Source organism: Canis lupus, chromosome 22 (assembly GCF_048164855.1).
Source record: "Canis lupus baileyi chromosome 22, mCanLup2.hap1, whole genome shotgun sequence".
NCBI lineage: Eukaryota > Metazoa > Chordata > Mammalia > Carnivora > Canidae > Canis > Canis lupus.
The window spans coordinates 26,299,994-26,317,683 of NC_132859.1; the positions used below are offsets into that span (position 1 = coordinate 26,299,994).

At 43.6% G+C, this 17,690-nt stretch overlaps 1 protein-coding gene across 4 annotated transcripts in view; it reads right to left on the reverse strand.

The window, feature by feature from the left end:
- RFTN1 (raftlin, lipid raft linker 1) overlaps positions 1–17,690 on the reverse strand; it is a 200,229-nt gene that overhangs the window by 164,988 nt on the left and 17,551 nt on the right. For all 4 annotated transcript variants that reach the window (XM_072792875.1, XM_072792876.1, XM_072792877.1 and 1 more), the window contains exon 2: positions 16,945–17,097. In XM_072792875.1, coding sequence (XP_072648976.1) covers positions 16,945–17,089 — 145 coding nt within the window. In that variant the 5' untranslated portion in view covers positions 17,090–17,097. The remainder of the gene's footprint in view (positions 1–16,944; positions 17,098–17,690) is intronic.

A 17,690-nucleotide genomic window follows, 5' to 3' on the forward strand; every position in this document is an offset into this window, starting at 1 on the left:
CCATAGTGAACTGGGGACATTTGGTTAGAGCCAAACATCATTATTACTGATGGGGGATGACTAGGTGCTGGCATCCGGTAAAGATCAATTCTCTAATTTAAGAGAGGGATTTGGATACCCATCTCTTTCATGCCCTTCTTGATCATTTATTTATATAGGTGCTAGGGCTTTGTAGAAGGGTATCCACAGGGCATTTACATTTCATCAATATGTTTAAATGTCACAAATCTTGACTTTCACAATTGGAAGGCCGACTTAGCAATTTACATCCCAGCTGATATATAACTGTGGTCAAAGCAAAAGGCTTTTCTGAAACATATAATTTAGTCTTGAGAAGAGATATGCTCTGCTCAACAGGGCCTATGGCATGAAATTTGAGAAATGCTACAGACATAGCTCATGACATCAAAGAAAGGGCAAAGATAGAAAAATGAACAGTAATAATTTGCTTCCGGACTAAGGGACCTATACCCCCATCTGCCAGGTGCTGTGTATTGGCTGCCCTTCCTTCTGGAAAACTGCCCTCAGATAAATGGGAGCCACCTGGTCTGGGCCATGAGAGCACAAAAGCCACCAATGTTGCCCCTTCTTTCTTTCTTTCTTTTTTTTTTTTTTATAAATTTTTATTTATTTATGATAGTCACACACACACACACAGAGAGAGAGAGAGAGAGAGAGAGAGGCAGAGACACAGGCAGAGGGAGAAGCAGGCTCCACGCACCGGGAGCCCGATGTGGGATTCGATCCCGGGTCTCCAGGATTGCGCCCTGGGCCAAAGGCAGGCGCCAAACTGCTGCGCCACCCAGGGATCCCTGCCCCTTCTTTCTACTTACTGTGGCAGAAATTGTGGATTCTGTCAATTAAAACCCATTTCCACCTCCCTTAAGTTAGTCTTCCTGGACTATAGAGTCTGAAAGCCAAAACTACAGTTCCTGTTTACAGATGAGGAAACAGAGACACAGAGAGGTTAAATGACTTTCCCAAAGCCACACAGCTAAGTGGCAGAACCAGAATTTGAAGTCTAGCTCAAGGGTCTGTGCTCTCAACCACTCCACAATGCTGCCTATCCTAGAAGAACAAAGCTTTTAACATAAACTGCCTGTATTAGTTATACAACAATGTGTTACCCACGGATTTAGTGGCTTAAAACACAAACATTACCTCACAGTTTCTGTGTGTCAGGAATCCAGGTGAGGTTTTGCTGGGTGTTTCTGGCTCAAGGCTTATTATGAGGTGGCATCATCCGGGGCTAAAGGGATTTCAAGGATCCACTGGGGGTAGGACCTACATCCAAGCTCATGCACAGGGGTGTTGGCAGGACTCAGGTCCTCCAGGGCTGCTGGACAAGTGCCCAGTTTTTCACTGGCTATTAGCAGGTGGCCTCCCTAAGTTCTTTGCCATGTGGGTCTCTCCACTGGGCTAACAGCATGGCATCTGGCTTTACTCAGAAAGAGAGAGCAAGAGAGAATCCTAGATAGAAGCCACCTTCTTTTTGTAACCTAATCTTAGAAGTGACATTCCATTACTTTTATGATATTGCATTCACTAGAAACAAGTCACTAGGTCCTTCCACACTCAAGGGAAGATTACACAAGAGTGAGAATGCCAGGAGGGTCACCAAAGGCCATCTTGGAGGATGCCTACCGTGCAGCTTACTATCACGGCATATTAATAATAACAATAAGCATAACATTGATAATAATAATCAGCATAAAAGCTGAATTTAAAGTTGTTTTTAGGGCAGCCCTGGTGGCTCAGTGGTTTAGCAACTGCCTTCAGCCCAGGGCATGATCCTGGGGTCCCGGGATCGAGTCCCACATTGGGCTCCCTGCATGAAGCCTGCTTCTCCCTCTGCCTGTGTCTCTACCTCTCTCTCTCTCTGTTTCTCATGAATAAATAAAATCTTTAAAAATAAAAAAATTTAAAAAATAAAGTTTTTACCTCAGTCAACTTGGCTTTCAACTCATATTCCTCCCAGTTTGAACAACAAAAGCTTGGTTCCTTCACCTCTCTGGGGCCTTGGCCCCATCACTTGTCTTAAGCCACATCTGACTCCTCACTTCATAGTAAAGCAAGTAAAAGGTATTAGGAGAAAAGATAGTTTTTTCTTGGATTTTAGTTATTTTGGTCTAATCCACTTATGTGAAGTCCATAGTAAATACTGCCAAGTAGAAATAAATTTCTGTTTGAATTTATAGTTTCCAAATTCACAAGAAACAATGGTAAGGGATAAAGCAAGGCAATCCTGAAAACCATGAATGCCCTTCTCCCTGTTCCTAGTCTTGGTCCTGGCATTAAATCGGCCCAGGCTGCTGCAAGAAGCAGCAAGAACTTTTCTTTCACAGGCTTATCTCACCCTGGCCAAGCAGACCATTGGTCACCAAGAAAGCCATAACAGACTGAAGTCCAGGGCATCCTGGATGCACCTACTGAGTCCCCATAAGCTCAGCTGTGTGCACGAGCAGCCCAAACAAGTCCCTCACCCCCCCAAAAGCTGGCTTGATTGAGACACTAACTCAGGGGTTTTCTGAGCTGCAGTCAGTGGGTCCAGGGATCAGACTTCAGATCTTATTTCCAGGGCCTTCCTGTGCCCACCAAACAGTAGACAAATCTCTAGCCATGCAGCGCCCACCAAGTCAAAGATAAATCATGGTAAGTCAAGGCAGATGCTCTTCTAAGATAACACACAGACTCTATTAAGTGTGCCCACACTGGACTGGTTTCCAGATACAGGAAAATAGACACTAGGCTAGGACATTAATAATGTAGACTTGGATGGGACGTTTTAGACACTGGTTCCTACACTGAGGGACCCTGCCTGACCAAGAGCAGGTAATCAATAAATATCCAATGAATTAATTTTATTGAATAAGCCTGTCAGACAAGACTGATTTCTCTGTTAAGGAAAGTCCACCAACCAAGCATGCCAGCTCCCTTAGGAATGAATATATTACCAACCTTAGATCAAAAGCATTCCCTCCACACTGTGCCATATTGTGTTCATGCTTACTAAGCAACTCTGAATATACACCTGGGATGCCAAACTGAAATAATTTCCATCCTCTTTCGGGAAGAAGAAGGCTGTCAAACTAATGCATCCTCCTCCTAATAAATCCTATGTACGCACCTGAAAAGTATGTTTATACAACAGAATAGGAAAATATCTCAGCTGCTGGTTAAAGTAGCAGGTACCCATCACCTACGTAGTTTTTATTTATCAGATGACCTGTAAACAAAGAACAGCTTCAGGTATGTCTAAAACACAGAACTGAGGAAATTACTTTCTAAACATAATGACAGTGACATGCAACTTGAAGCCAGAATCCTCTGCCTTTCCACACCAGAACTGCTTTTGAAAAAAAAATTTCTGAGGCAAAATTTAACAAGCCTCCTCTCTTTGAAGCATCAGTGAAATCTGGTCAAGGTGTTGGAGAAAGCCTCTTTATAAAAATTCTTTGAAGCACTATCGCTAGTAACAATAATTACTAGCATACATAGAACATTAACTTGTTTTCTGTTCCATTTTAACCAAATTAGATAAAAATTATTCCCACTACAGCACCGCTTTTATGAATTCTGCAGAAAAATAATTTGGTTTTGCTTTGACAGATAACAGTCCTCACCAAGAAATATCATTTTACTGAATGCAGCCTTAAATCGCTGAAATTTACTGCTTGCACACAGGCACAGGCACATATGGACTCACACCCAAACCTGAGCCTATTCTCACACAACACTGAGTGCTGTTTCTTGGTCTGGCTTCGGAGTAGCTGGAAGAAGAGCAGAAGAATTTTTACATTAGGAAAGGAATGCAAAGAATGCCTTCCTTCCTCTTAAATCTAATCTTATTACCTCCATTAGTGAATATTTAACAATAAAATTAATACTAATAGACTTGTTTGCATTATCAAAAGCAACAACAATATAGAAGATGTATAGAGTCGCTTTGCTCGGAAAAGCTTAACGCCATGTCACCCATATTATCTCATTTATCTTTAAAAATCCCCACAAACTCTGTAAAAGCATATTTATCTGCAGCAAGACATGTTTTATGGGAACCGATTTCCTTACCACTCTGCATCTTCTGTATAAAAACAGGGTCTGTTTTTAGCACACCTCCCAACCAGAACCTCAACCCATAACTCATGCCACTGACTTCCTTTCATAAGTCTTAAAAACAAAACAAAATAAAAAAAAGCAACCAATTCTTAGCAATTACAGAAACTGAAACAAAAATGAAACACGGGTAGGAAATAAGTTGATAGCACTCAACAATCGCTGTTGCCCAACCTGAAATTAAATAAATATACACACACGCTCTCCATGAAAACTCTGCTACACAATTTATTAATGAATGGTGAAAGAAAACAGAAGCCGAAAGTGGGTCAGGAGAAACTGTTTAATCTAATAGTCTGGAAATTATACTGGGAGGAACAGATGGTTTCACAGAAGTCGATGCTACCTAGAGCAGCAAGGAGTGATTTTCTAGGAAAGAAAAATGTTTCCCTACCCTATTGCACATACTATTTTCAGCAAAGGAGGAGTCTATATTCAGCACAGGATAACCTCTGGGCTTGGCATATTGACAAAAATGGGACTAAGCAGCAGCCATCCCACACACCCGAGTTCAGACTTGGCCTTCCAAATCTGAGCTAAAGGTCAAACAAAGCACCCTATTTTAAAACCAGCAACACATGGAAGCCAACATTATACTCTAGTGGGTTATTAGCCACTTTCATGATCTTGGCAAATAAGAAAACAGTTCCCAGTCCATGATGGACAGTATGGTCTTCTCATGGCTTCTAAGCCCCAGACTCTGAGGGTCCTGGGCAGCAGCAAGAAACAGGCTAAGTGGAGTCAGAAAACTGAAGGTGAAGCTGTGGCCCGCACATCCACTCTGTGACTGAGCCTCTCTATCTCAACGATAAAAAATCATCTATCAAGTTGTAAGGACCCCTTGAGCTCAAGTATGCAAAGCTGCACAGCAACTGTACAGTGTAATGCCCAGTTGCTGTTTTCATCCTCACTGCCTCATTTACCAAAACATATAGGTAAGTTCTCCCAAGAGCAGAGCTCAGTTGAAGGGAGGGCCAGCATAGTGGGGCCTTCAAATGACAGGTCGAAGTCCACCGAGCCTCAAAGCTATACCAGAGAGACCTATGGTAGAGCCAACACTGCTTATAAGCAAAGGAGTTGAAGAATGCAAGTCTGAGTTCTGATTTTAGCCCTATCACCTATTTGCTGTGCAACCACGGGCAACTTGGGTAACCTCTCTGAGCCCTGTTTACTTATTATCTGTAAAATCAGGATCCTAGGGGATTAATTTGCACAGAGCACAGTGCATGGCTCATTAGCTGTTATTACTGTTGCTATTGTTACCAATAATAATAATGTTATTATTATTACTGTCATCATCCAAGCCCATTGCTCCTGTCACAATCTCATTTGCAGGGATCCTCAGCAAGCCATGATAAGATACGGGCATAGAACAGCCTTTCTGCCATTATGATTACAGTCTGCAGCAGGAGGACCTCCCTCAGGGATGAGCTTAAGATTTAGGGGATGTAAAAAGCCAACATCCCCAACTCAGACCAGAGAATTTCCTGCCTTATTCTATAACATCAAGGGCTGCTTTGGGCCTTCCTTCTATCCATCCTCCTCCCCTCCTTCTTGGCTTCTGACATTTTGTTTCAAGGTTGATTGGTTGGTTTGTTTCACCCAAAAAAGAAAAAAATGTCATCAACATCAGTGACTTTATGTTCAATTCTGCTGAAGAGCTGCAAATATTATAGATGAGTTTGTTATGTTCAAAAGCTGCAGGTATCATATTTAGAGAGAGGTAATAAATACCTCATTAAGGATGGCAAAACAAACACTTGAGGGCACTTGAGGCTCCATCTAAAGGAACCCCATGATGAAACCCACTTTAAACCAAGAATCCTCCTGTAATGCAAATAACCACCCCCATCCCCCTATTCTTTTCCATTCCTTCCCTACCTTCCTGAGTCAGAGTCAGACATCCTTGTAAAGGGGGACTCACATCTGTTGGTCCCCTGCAGCCAAGTGTCACTTCTAGCCCATGTCCTGATCCATTCTCCATTCACACTTGGTCTAGATTTTCAATTCTAGCTCATTTGTACAGAGCCTGGTTAGGCTGGCAAGGACAAGGCAAAGGCACAGAAAAGGAGTGCTGAGAACAGAGGTAGTGGAGGCCTAATTAAGGCAAAACCTTCCAGAAAAGAGCCCAGGAAGACGCTGAACCACGTGACTGGTGGGGCCCAACCACAGCTTATAGACCTTTCTAAGGTGGCATGGTTACTGCTAAGTGTGATGAGCTGCATAACTGAAAATAAAGGTCTATCTAGATATTGGGGATATATTCGGGTCCCCAATATGCCTGGTGTGTGTTGGCCAGAGCCACAGTTCTGACTGGAAAGCCAGAGTATGCCCCTGGGTCTTGATGAGTGAGTGAGAAGGGTTCACTAAGGCCTCTGAGCCAAGAAAGAGTTTTCTGCAGACCCCAGACCACAGGCTACAAACCTGTTGGCCAGGAAGAAACTGTTCCCTAAACACACCTCTCACTCCTCTTCCAGGAGAGTGCCCAGCAACTGCCTGGCAGACACTAATTCCCACTGATGCAGCCTCTCATTCTCGAATCCTTCCCTCCTGTGTCCTCCACTGTCCCCTCCACAGAGGCTGGTCACCCCTAGGGCTGGGTTTTCAGGGAAGAGAGCCTGAAGGAGATGAAGCTTTCCATGGACCTTGAAAAAGAAAGAGCACCCAGACTTGGAGTGTGGTGAAGGGGCATCACTCCATATGAGGAGCAGTAGACGCAGAGAGGCAGAGGGGTGGAATGTGTGGTACCACCGTGGGAACAGCAGGTAGGTTCATAAACGACTGTCAGGAGATGAGGGTAGGAATGGATAAAAGGGAGCCAGTCTGAGAAGGACTGGCTTTTCAGATGGGATGAATAACCATTTAAGGCTTTAGAGTGCCCTGAGGAGGTGGGAAATCCACTGGGGTTGGCTGGGTTTCATTTACAACTGAGATACGGAGAACTTGGGTAAGAAGGAGGTTTTTGGCTGCTGGGGGGCCTGTGACCTAACCCCGTAGTTTTCAATGTCATTCCAGTGGGAGCAAAAGCAAGCAGAAGCATTACCTGGGAACTTGCTAGAAATGCAAACTCTTGGGCCCCACTCCAGAACTCCAGAAGGACAAATTCTAGAGGTAGAGGCTCAGCAATCTGTGTCCCCACAAGCTCACCACGTGATTCTGGTGTTGTTATAAAGTTTGAGAACTGTTTATTCCAGGGCTTCCCAACCGACAGCATGTCACTCAATCACTCAGCACTCTTGGGAAAGAAACTAGACATTGAGGACCTGGAAGCAACCTGCAGGAGATTCAAATAAAATCTCAACACATGTGACCCACTGAAGGTAACCAGTTGGGGTACCCACACTTATACCTACCACCTAGCACTTTACAAATGCCCACTTACTCATTCTCAACCATAGCCACATGCTGGTATCAACTGTAGTTTCAAAAAATGCTGATATCTGAGTCCCTTCCCCAAGACTGGACTCGTCTGGGATGTCAGGTGGGCATGGGAACTTTTTAAGCAAGTTTGAGAATTATTGTGTCAGCTGGTACTATTTTTATCTTAGGAGTATGGCCTGTCCTTCCAAATATATTATAAACTATTTCAAGGCAATAAATTATGAGCAGGTCATTATATATTGTTAGGTATATAAGGATTTATTGAGTTTATTTTATGCTTAAAAAATCAAACCTTTTTTTTTCCTGCCCTCTTCACTCAGATAAAAGAAATTTGTACTCTACCTGGTCTTTGGAGGTTCTCCAAAAACGAATTCCAGACCAGCCGTATCAGTATCACCTGGGAACATGTTATGACTGCAGGTGCTCCAGCCTTGCCCCAGACCTAATGAATCAGCAACTCTGGGGCCAGGGTCTGAGTTTCTGGGTTAAAGGCCCTCCAGGTGATTCCGATTCACCCTCAAACTGGAGAACTATGACTTGAAGGAAATGATATGTTCTAAAGGCTCACAGTCTTTCCGTGTAGGTTAGCATTATTTTGGATGGCATCTTAGACCTTGCTATCACCTCCCTTCATGACCCATGAAATCTGACAGGCTAACAATGCCAGGATTTACAACTAGCCATTAGGCACCCAATAACCCCAAAACACTTGAATCTCTTTGTTTCTTGGTCTTAATGTAAATTATGATCCATCCTTTTAGATGAGTCTTTTTCCTGGTTGTGGAGCAAGATTAAAAGGACTACTTACACAAAGATTACTAGCTGCTTCTGCAGCTGCAGTGAGGGCTAAGGTTGCCCAGACTGGAAGTTAAATAAAAACTGGACCCTGAAAATGACTCAATGAACAATTTGCATGTTTTGAATAATGTATGTCATCCTGTGTTATTATCATGACTACCCAAAATTTACATACCAAGCCGAAAGGCTAAAATGCTGGAAGTCAAAATCCAAGTATGAGTCTGGTCAGCACAATGTCAAAGAAAAAATCCCAAAGGTCACTTCTTCAAGACCTTTTGGACAGGAAAACCACAGAGATGGGAATTTTTAAACTGTGGCAATGTGGACTAATCTTAGAAATTGTAATGCATGTCATGGGAATTCTTTATTAGCAAGAATTTAAGAGAAGAAGCAGAAGATGAGCCTGAAGAAGATATGCAGTGGAGCAGGGAGGGACTTTTCAACTTTTTCATGTTGAAGTCCAATTTCGCTTCAATCCCCCCAGTGTGCAGGAAATTCAGAAACCACGAGAGCCCAAAGTGATGGCCTCATGGTGCTACAAACAGCTAACATCTTGCTGGCCTAGAATAAGTGGATTTTACAACCCCTTGAAACTCAAGATCTCAATTTATTCCTCTATACCATTAAGGTAACTAGCTAGCTACCCTTCTAAGATTTGTTAGTTTTTAAAATTGATTAATACAACACTACGTGCTGAATAAGCAGTAGCTCTCATCATTACATGTGAAAAAAATGAAGCTACTAACTCTCATGCATTGTTGAAAATGTTCAATGGTACAACTATCTTGGAAAACAGCTGGCAGTTCCACATAAAGGTAAATATGCATGTACCAAACAATCCAGCAATTCCACTCCTACTTCTTTACCCAACTGAGATGAAAACGTAAGTCCACATAAGACTTGTTCACAAATGTTCATAGCAGATTTAAAAAAAACACATTTTATTTATTTAACAGAAAGAGAGAGAGCACAAGAAGGTGGAGCAGTAAGCAGAGGGAGGAAAGGGAGAAGCAGATTCCTCACTGAGCAGGGAGCCTGACACAGGGCTCCATTCCAGGACCCCAGGATCACGAGCTGAGCTGAAGGCAGAGGCTTAACCAACTGAGCCACCCAGGAACCGCTCATAGCAGTTTTTTATAATAGCCCCAAAGTGGAAATAGCCCAAATGTGCAAAAGAATGATTTAAACCAATCATGGCACATCCAAACAATGGAATATTATACAAAAACAAAAGGGAATGAGCTCTGATACATACAACAGCACAGATGAATCATAAAAGCATTACACTGAGTCAAAGAAGTCACAAGTTAAAGAAGTCAAAGATGACACAAAAGACCATACACCATATGATCTCATTCCTGTTATTCTGAAAGAAGCAAAAGTAGGAATGCCTGGGTGGCTCAGTGGTTGAGCATCTGCCTTCAGCTCAGGGTGTGAACCTGGGGTTCTGGAATCAAATCCCACATCTAGCTCCACACAGAGAGCCTGTTTCTCCCTTTGCCTATGTCTCTGCCTCTCTCTGTGTGCCTCTCATGAATAAATAAATAAAATTCTAAAAAAAAAAAAAAATCTTGTGTTAAGAGAGTTAAAACACTGGGTGCTGGTACCACTTACTACTTACTACCTGTCAAGGTGATTTTCGGAAGGAAGGAAGGAAGGGAGGGAGGGAGGGAGGGAGGGAGGGAGGGAGGCTGGCAGGCCGGCCTTCTCTCTCTCTGACTCCAAGGGCTACTTGGATATTGGAGTGAATATATTATTTGAAAATGCTTTAAAGCAGAATCTGAGCATCCAGTTGGGCCGGTGCCCTACACACCATCCATTCCTCTAGTACCTACTCTCCCTTACCTGCCAGTCAGTCCTTGGGACCACTTCCTAATCTGTCCTGACTCTCCGACCCACTCCTCTTATCCCCACTGCCACTCCCTCAGCAGAGGCCACTTTCACCTCTTGCCAAATGACTCCAGTGGCCTCCAAATGGTTTCTCCTTCCCCACTTTTACCCATTCCATTCTCCTTCATTATAAATCCAGAGCAGGCTTTCCAGAATGTGAATCTGATCATGTCATCCACCCTCTCCCCACCTTAAAAATCTCCAGCATTCTGGAGAAAGCTAGACTCCTCAGTCCAAGATCTAAGATCTTTAGTCATCTGGCCTCCACTTACTTTTCCCAAAGGTCACACTCTAACCAAAGTGAACTGCCTACAGCTTCCCATATATGCAATGTTGTCTCCAGGTTCTGACCCTCCCATAGGTTGTCCCCCTTGCCTGAAAAAATAATCTCCTTATACCCTTAATCTTCTGCTAATTTAGCTAACTCCAAATCCACCTGCAGATCTCAAGTCTTCCTCAACACACACACCCTTCCAACAAGACTGGGGTTACCATGTCTCCTGTATCACCATCACACGGGCTAGCAGCAAATCCTAAAATTGCCTGGTTCTTCATCCATAAGAGATATGAATCAATCTGAACTAGTAGATTAGACTGACACTATGGACTGAATGTGTCCCTTCGAAAGCCCAACCCCAGTGCCACTATTTGGAGTAAGGAATTAAGGTTAAATGAGGTCAAAAGAGTAGGGCTCTAATCTTATAGGATTCATGTCCTTATAAGAAGAGATATGACAGAGCTTGCTGTCTGTCCCTCTCTCAGCCACGTAAAGACACAGCTAGAAGGCTGCAAGCCAAGAAGAGGGCTCTCACCAGGACCCAGCCATGCCAGCCCTCGGATATCAGTCTTTCAGCCTCCAGATCTGAGAATATAAATGTCTGTGGTCTAAGCCACCCAGGCCAGAGTATTTTGTTAGGGCAGCTGAGCTAACTAAGGCAACTGGGAACACCTCCTGTCTGGTTCACCCATATTTCCTCAGGACATAACGTCTGGCCTCCAGTCACCGTTAAGTATCTGTGGAATCAATGAACTGTCATCTTATGGGCCCTAGTGGACCCAGGGGCAAATGTTCATAATAAAAATGGCTCACTAGGGATCCCTGGGTGGCGCAGCGGTTTGGCGCCTGCCTTTGGCCCAGGGCGCGATCCTGGAGACCCGGGATCAAATCCCACATCAGGCTCCCGGTGCATGGAGCCTGCTTCTCCCTCTGCCTGTGTCTCTGCCTCTCTCTCTCTCTGTGACTATCATAAATAAATAAAAATTTTTAAAAAAATGGCTCACTAGTCTGAAATAGAGATGCAGATTCAGACTGGAACTAAGTTATCCTCCCCTGAAAACAGACTAGAACAGTATGGCCCCATAGAACTTACCATGATGTTGGACATGTTTCTATCTACACTGTCCAATATGGCAGCCACCAGCCACTCGTGGCTGTTTTTTTTTTTGTTGTTGTTGTTGTTTTTTAAAAGATTTTATTTATTCATTCATGAGAGACAGAGAGAGAGAGGCAGAGACACGGGCAGAGGGAGAAGCAGGCTCCATGCAGGGAGCCTGACGTGGGACTCGATCCCAAGTCTCCAGGATCACACCCTGGGCCAAAGGCAGGCGCCAAACTGCTGAGCCACCCAGGGATCCCCGACATGTGGCTGTTAAGTACTTGAAATGTGGCTAGTGTGACAGAGGAGTTGAATTTTTAATTTTATTTAATTTTAATTATTACATTTAAATGGCCACATGGCTGGTGGCTCCTGTACAGGACAGCACAGGACTAGATGTTTTAAAAGCAAAATCAAGCCCAGGGCACTAACCTCACTATGCAGGTCACTCCCTATGCCAACTGTCCCTGACACCAGACATGTCTAAAACACAACCAATTCTCATGATACAGGTAGCTTTCAAGTGGTATCAGAGTGGCCTGGCACAGAGAAGCTGGCAAAACATATGTATAAAAGGGATAACGAGGCACCATTTTGCAGAGATTGTGGTGCTTTATGGGCCTATATTTGTGATGAAATCCATCAAAGGGCAGGTTCATCCCTTGGTGACCAGAGTTAACTGAAAATTTGAAACCCAATCAAATCACTCAGAATTGATATTTTGAGCAGCTTATGTGCTTCACTTTGAGAATCCTGCTGCTTTTCACCTCAGTCAGCCCAACAAGTGAGGCTGCCTATTGCAACATAATCCACAGTAGCTCAGAGCTCTAAGTAAGGGACAGACAAAACAGTGTCAAGTCTGATTCTGACTTTTGTAAAAGTGCACATGTCCCCTTCCTGTCTAAGCCACCAGGTGGAAGAGGCCCACACCCTCTCCCCAACTTATAATTTGTTAAAGTCAGATGAGCAACTTCCCCATGAGAAATAAGCCTATCAAGTGTTACTTAAAAATCTTCTGTGTCTAAAACCCTATGGAAGAGGACTATCCTTATGTCCCTCTAGGTGATAACAAATTTTCTAACAAGAATGTTCTATTTGGTGTTGACACCCATTTGTCTAGCACCTTGCAGTTTATGAGGCACAGGAGTTCTGGGGCCCTTGAGATCTAATTCAAATTCCACCCCAGTCACTTCCTGGTACTGTGTCTTTTAGAAAAGTGACTTAACCTCTCTGAGTGTTGGTTACCCAACCGCAGAAAAGGAATGCATGTACCCATGTAGCTCACTGGGTTTCCATGAGAATAAAATGACATAAGAAGCCACACAAAGATGAATGTTAATTTGCAACAGCCCTAACAGAAACAACTGAAATGTCCATCAACACATGAATGGATAAACACACTATGGTATATCCACACAAGAGAATATACTACTCAGCCGTAAAGTAAGAATGAACTACCACACACAAAACAACACAAATGAATCTCAAAACAAGTAAGCCAAGTGAAAAAAGCCAGACCAAAAAGAGTATGTCCCACATGATTCCATTCATAGAAGATCCTAGAAAATAAAATCAGTGATGGAAAGCATATCACTGGTTGTCTGGGGACAGGGGGCTGGAAAAAAAGGAGTGATTACAAAGGAGCATGAAGAAACTTTGTGGGAGATGGAAATGTTTTGCATCTTGATGAGGTCATGGTTTCATGGGTTTGAACATTTTAAATACCTGCAGTGTAATGTGCTTAAATTATTTTATTTTAATTTTGATAAAGTTGGAAACGTTGGGAAGACCTAATGCACCATCACAGGACTTAGCACATAGTAGGCTCTCAACAAATGCTGGCTCATTCTGAAGCAATAAGGAATGATCTCGTTAGAACTTTTGGAAAAGAACTTGATGGGCTGCCAGGGAAACAGGTGAGCATATGTCACACTTACTTTGGTTGACTAGAACCCAGTTATTCAGGACATGCTATTCTCAGCTAAAAAGTGTGAACAAGAAAGATGCACAGAAAGATAAGCAAGGCTTGATCTCTGCCCTCAAGGAAACACAAATACATTTAATGCATGATGTAATAAAAGTGTCATAAGGATGGTACTGACAAACGGCAGGCATGCCGAAGAGAGTAAGCGTGGCAGGATGGATGTCAGGGAGAACAGTTTCAGGTGGTGGGACTCTGGCAAGCAGTGAGGGGTGGGGCAGACGCTGTGCCACAGGAGCAGAGCAGAAGTTGGGATGGGGGTGGGAGGCACAGCCCACTGTGCTCCAAGGCAGGAGTAGGGGACGGTCCACAAAGTGCAAAGCTGAGCAGGAAGGTCCTCAGCACTGGGTGGAACGTCCACTGCATTTTTCCAAGGGAACCAGCCAAAGGTTTCGGCATGATCAGCTTTGTGTTTTACACAAATAGGTCCTGTCTAGAGGGCAATTTGGCAATTTGTCAAGAGTCTTGACATTCATATCTTTCAACTCAGTAATTCCTGAGGAAATAATCAAAAATGCACGCAAAGATTTATGTACAGTGCTGCTTATCACAGCATTATTTATGATAGCCCAAAGCCCGAAATAACTTAAATGTCCAATAAAAGAAAATCGTTAAATAAATTATGGTATGCTAAGTGATTAAATCATATATAGCCTTTAAATCATATTTTGAGAACATGTGGGGTGACAGGGTACTGCCTCACTCTACAACGTTAAGCAGCAAAAAAGCAGGACACAAAAATATACATTAAGTATTCATTCAACAAATATTTATTGATTATCTACAATAGGTCAAGCACTATTCTAAGTATCAAGGGTACAGCAGAGGGTAAAACAGACACAATCCTGCACTCGTTAGAGGGATCCTACCTTCTAATGAAAGAAGGCAGACCGCAAATAAGCAACAAATAACAATAAGCAAGATATACAGCATGTTAGACAATAGAAGGCATCATGGAGAGCAATCAAGAGGACAAGGGATGGGGAGTTGCAGGGTAAGTAGACATATAAAATAAATGGTCAGGGAAGGTTTCACAGAAAACCAGAGAGCTGAGGGTCTGAGCCAAGGGTATATCTGGGAGGACTTCCAAGCAGAGGAAACAGATAGTGCAAAGGCTCTGAGAAAGCCTGGAGGGTTCAAGAAACAGCAAGACTGAAATGGCAAAACACGCAGGACAAACATCTAGAGGATAAGGATGGACAGTAGTTACTCAGGATGAGGGGAGCTATGCAGGGCTTTGAGCAGAAGAGTGACATGATCTCTAGGGGGACAAGGGTAGAAGCAGGGAGACCAGTTGGGATTTGTCCAGTGGTTTCCTAATTTTTTTTATGATGGAGATATGTTCATTTCATAATCAGGAAACAAAAGGTAATTTAATATAAGGAAGCATAGTGCAGCAAAGCAGTGTGGGTGCTCTGATCAGAGCACAAGGCAGGCAACAAATCAGACGGTGAGGGAAAGAACTCAGGTGTAAGTGATGGAGCAGTACTCAGAGTTCCTGAAGATCTCTGTGAGCAAAACTTACTCTTTTTTTTTTTTAAGATTTTATTTATTTATTCATAGAGACAGAGAGAGAGAGAGGCAGAGGCAGAGGGAGAAGCAGGCATCATACAGAGAGCCTGACGTGGGACTCGATCCAGGGTCTCCAGGATCACGCCCTGGGCTGCAGGCGGTGCTAAACCGCTGCGCCACCGGGGCTGCCCCCAAACTTACCCTTCTTAATAATAAAAAATACATAACCATGATGCAAAGTATATATATATGTATATACTTTCATATATATGTGTGTGATATATACTCATATATATATATGAAAGAGACACAATGAAGCCCCCATCTTCTCAGCTTACTAACAATCAATATTTAACATGTTGGCATATTTCCTTGTATTCTTTTTTCCTACACATGCTTTGGTTTTCTCCTTAACCATGGTCTATGATGCCTGGACCGTTGTAGGTACTCACACGTTCACGGAACAAATAATGGATGACCAAATGCTCCAAATAATTTTGTGTTCAGCTTTGCTCATGTTACATTAGCTACATTACAAGCATTTTCAGAAGTAGTTTTAATAGGGCTTGGGTGACACAATGGAAATCCTGGGCAAGGAGAAGGCATGGTCACAGATGACTAAGGTGACAAGTCTGTCTGAGAAGACAGTGGTGACATCATTCACCAAGGACAACAGCAGGAAGGCAATCTGATGAGGAGGATGCAGGGCTCCGTTTGGGGGACGTGCAGGGGTTCACAGAACGTCCCTGCAGAGACGCCCAGCTGGCCATGTCTCTCAGGGCTCAAGAAGCAGGGGGAGCCTTGGCGCAGATGGGAAGAGGAGTGGATGGACACCAGCTGCCCTACTACCTGCCCGCATCATGCAAAGAGCTTCTCAGACCCCTCCTCTTCTGGTCTCTGCAGTTGCCCCATGAGATGGGTTTTATGTGCTCCTTTGACAGAAGAGCACACAGCAGGCCTAGTGATTGGCCCAGCCACTCCAGACTCAAACCCCCAAATAGAGGGCTTTTCCCACGAATCCTCTTCTCTGTTAATAGAAGCTTAAAACATACCCAGCAGCTCAGGGAGAAAGTGGCAAGGTGCCTGATTAGCACTTATGTTTGCATGCAACTTCTAGGGACTGCGCCCTACACCGAAAGAATGATCTTTCCTCTTCTGAAAACATATTTTATGCTTTACATGTTTTCTTACTTATAATTATAGTTTGTTGAGGTATTTTTTTTTCATGTATATGAGTCTTCTCTCCCACTAGGTAAGAAGCTCCAGGAAACCAGGACACACTGCATGACTGAACTACAGCATCAGCCCAATGCTGTGCACACAGTCGGTGCTCAGCAAATACTCCAGGTGAAAACCTTATTGCTTGTCAGTCACTCCAGGGCCACTCGGACAGTGTTAGTGGTGTGACCTGGACACCCTCAGGCTCAGCTGAGGCAAAGCCAAGCCCAGATGGACAAGCACTCTTAAAAGACACCAGACAACAGACAGGTAAATTTGGGTGGGCAGGCACGTTAATAGGAGATAAGGCAAATTCTCCTTTTGCACGTAGCTCACTACGACAGAGTCTGCACACTAGCTGCCCCGCGGGCCAAAGGCAGCCCACCCGCCTGTGTGTACCAGTTGACTCACACCTGGTTTTAACTGGTTACAATTTCAATTAGTTGCTATCTTTTAAAAAATGAAAAGTTCCAAATAAAAATCTAGATTTCTGTAGAGAGTACCTTTTCGAAGGCCCAACTTTTCCAGGTCCCCACAGCCGCCCACCCTGCCCACCTCCCCAGTATATCCTTGTCAGGCCCCACCAGCCCTGCTCTGGGGTGGGAGGGGACCTCAGGTACAGGCTGGGTCCCAGCTCACATGCCACCAGGAGTGTGGGCCACCTGCACTCACCAGCACTCAGGGTAGTGAACTCCAGGAAGCGGTATTCGTAGGACACATCTATCTTGGTTTCCACCTGAGGCCTCTTTAAAGTTGAATAGATATTTCCAGGCCGTTTGTCATCGCGTTTCTCTAACTTGTTCAAGCCGCAACCCATTTCAGCAGCTGCCAGCAGAAACCAAGAAAAGGAAAAGGAGAGTGATTTTTTTTTTCTGAGATTTTGTTTTTAAACACCATAGTATAAAAGACCCCTGACGACTACATAAAGGATCTCAGCCTTTATGAAACCCAGAGTATAATTCAGTGTATGACCTGAACACTGGAGGAACTATGCTCAGTACCCAGGCTGGCTTCTCCTTCTGTGAGGACACCATTACCAGCCATCCCACACTCCTGTAATGACACCAAAAGCATACCTGTCTTCTATCTTTTTTTCCCCTGAGAAAAATAATACCTCGGAGCGCCTCAGTTCCACTATCATCTGTACACATGATTTAAAAATGAGATCTTAAAAGCAATATGGTACATTATGGTGTCAGCCCGGCTGAGAGGAAAAAACAAAACAAGAGATGTGTCACTTTCACTGTGGTTGCTAAGAGAGGATAATAAGTTGTCGGTACAATTTCCAAACTCCAAAGTCCTTTCTGCCCTCAGCAGTAATTATTTAGACAGGAATTTATGTTCATAAAACATCTCTAAAAGTAGATGGTGGTATTTTTACAGGCCTCATCTAAACGTCCCCCCTTTAATTCTTTTTT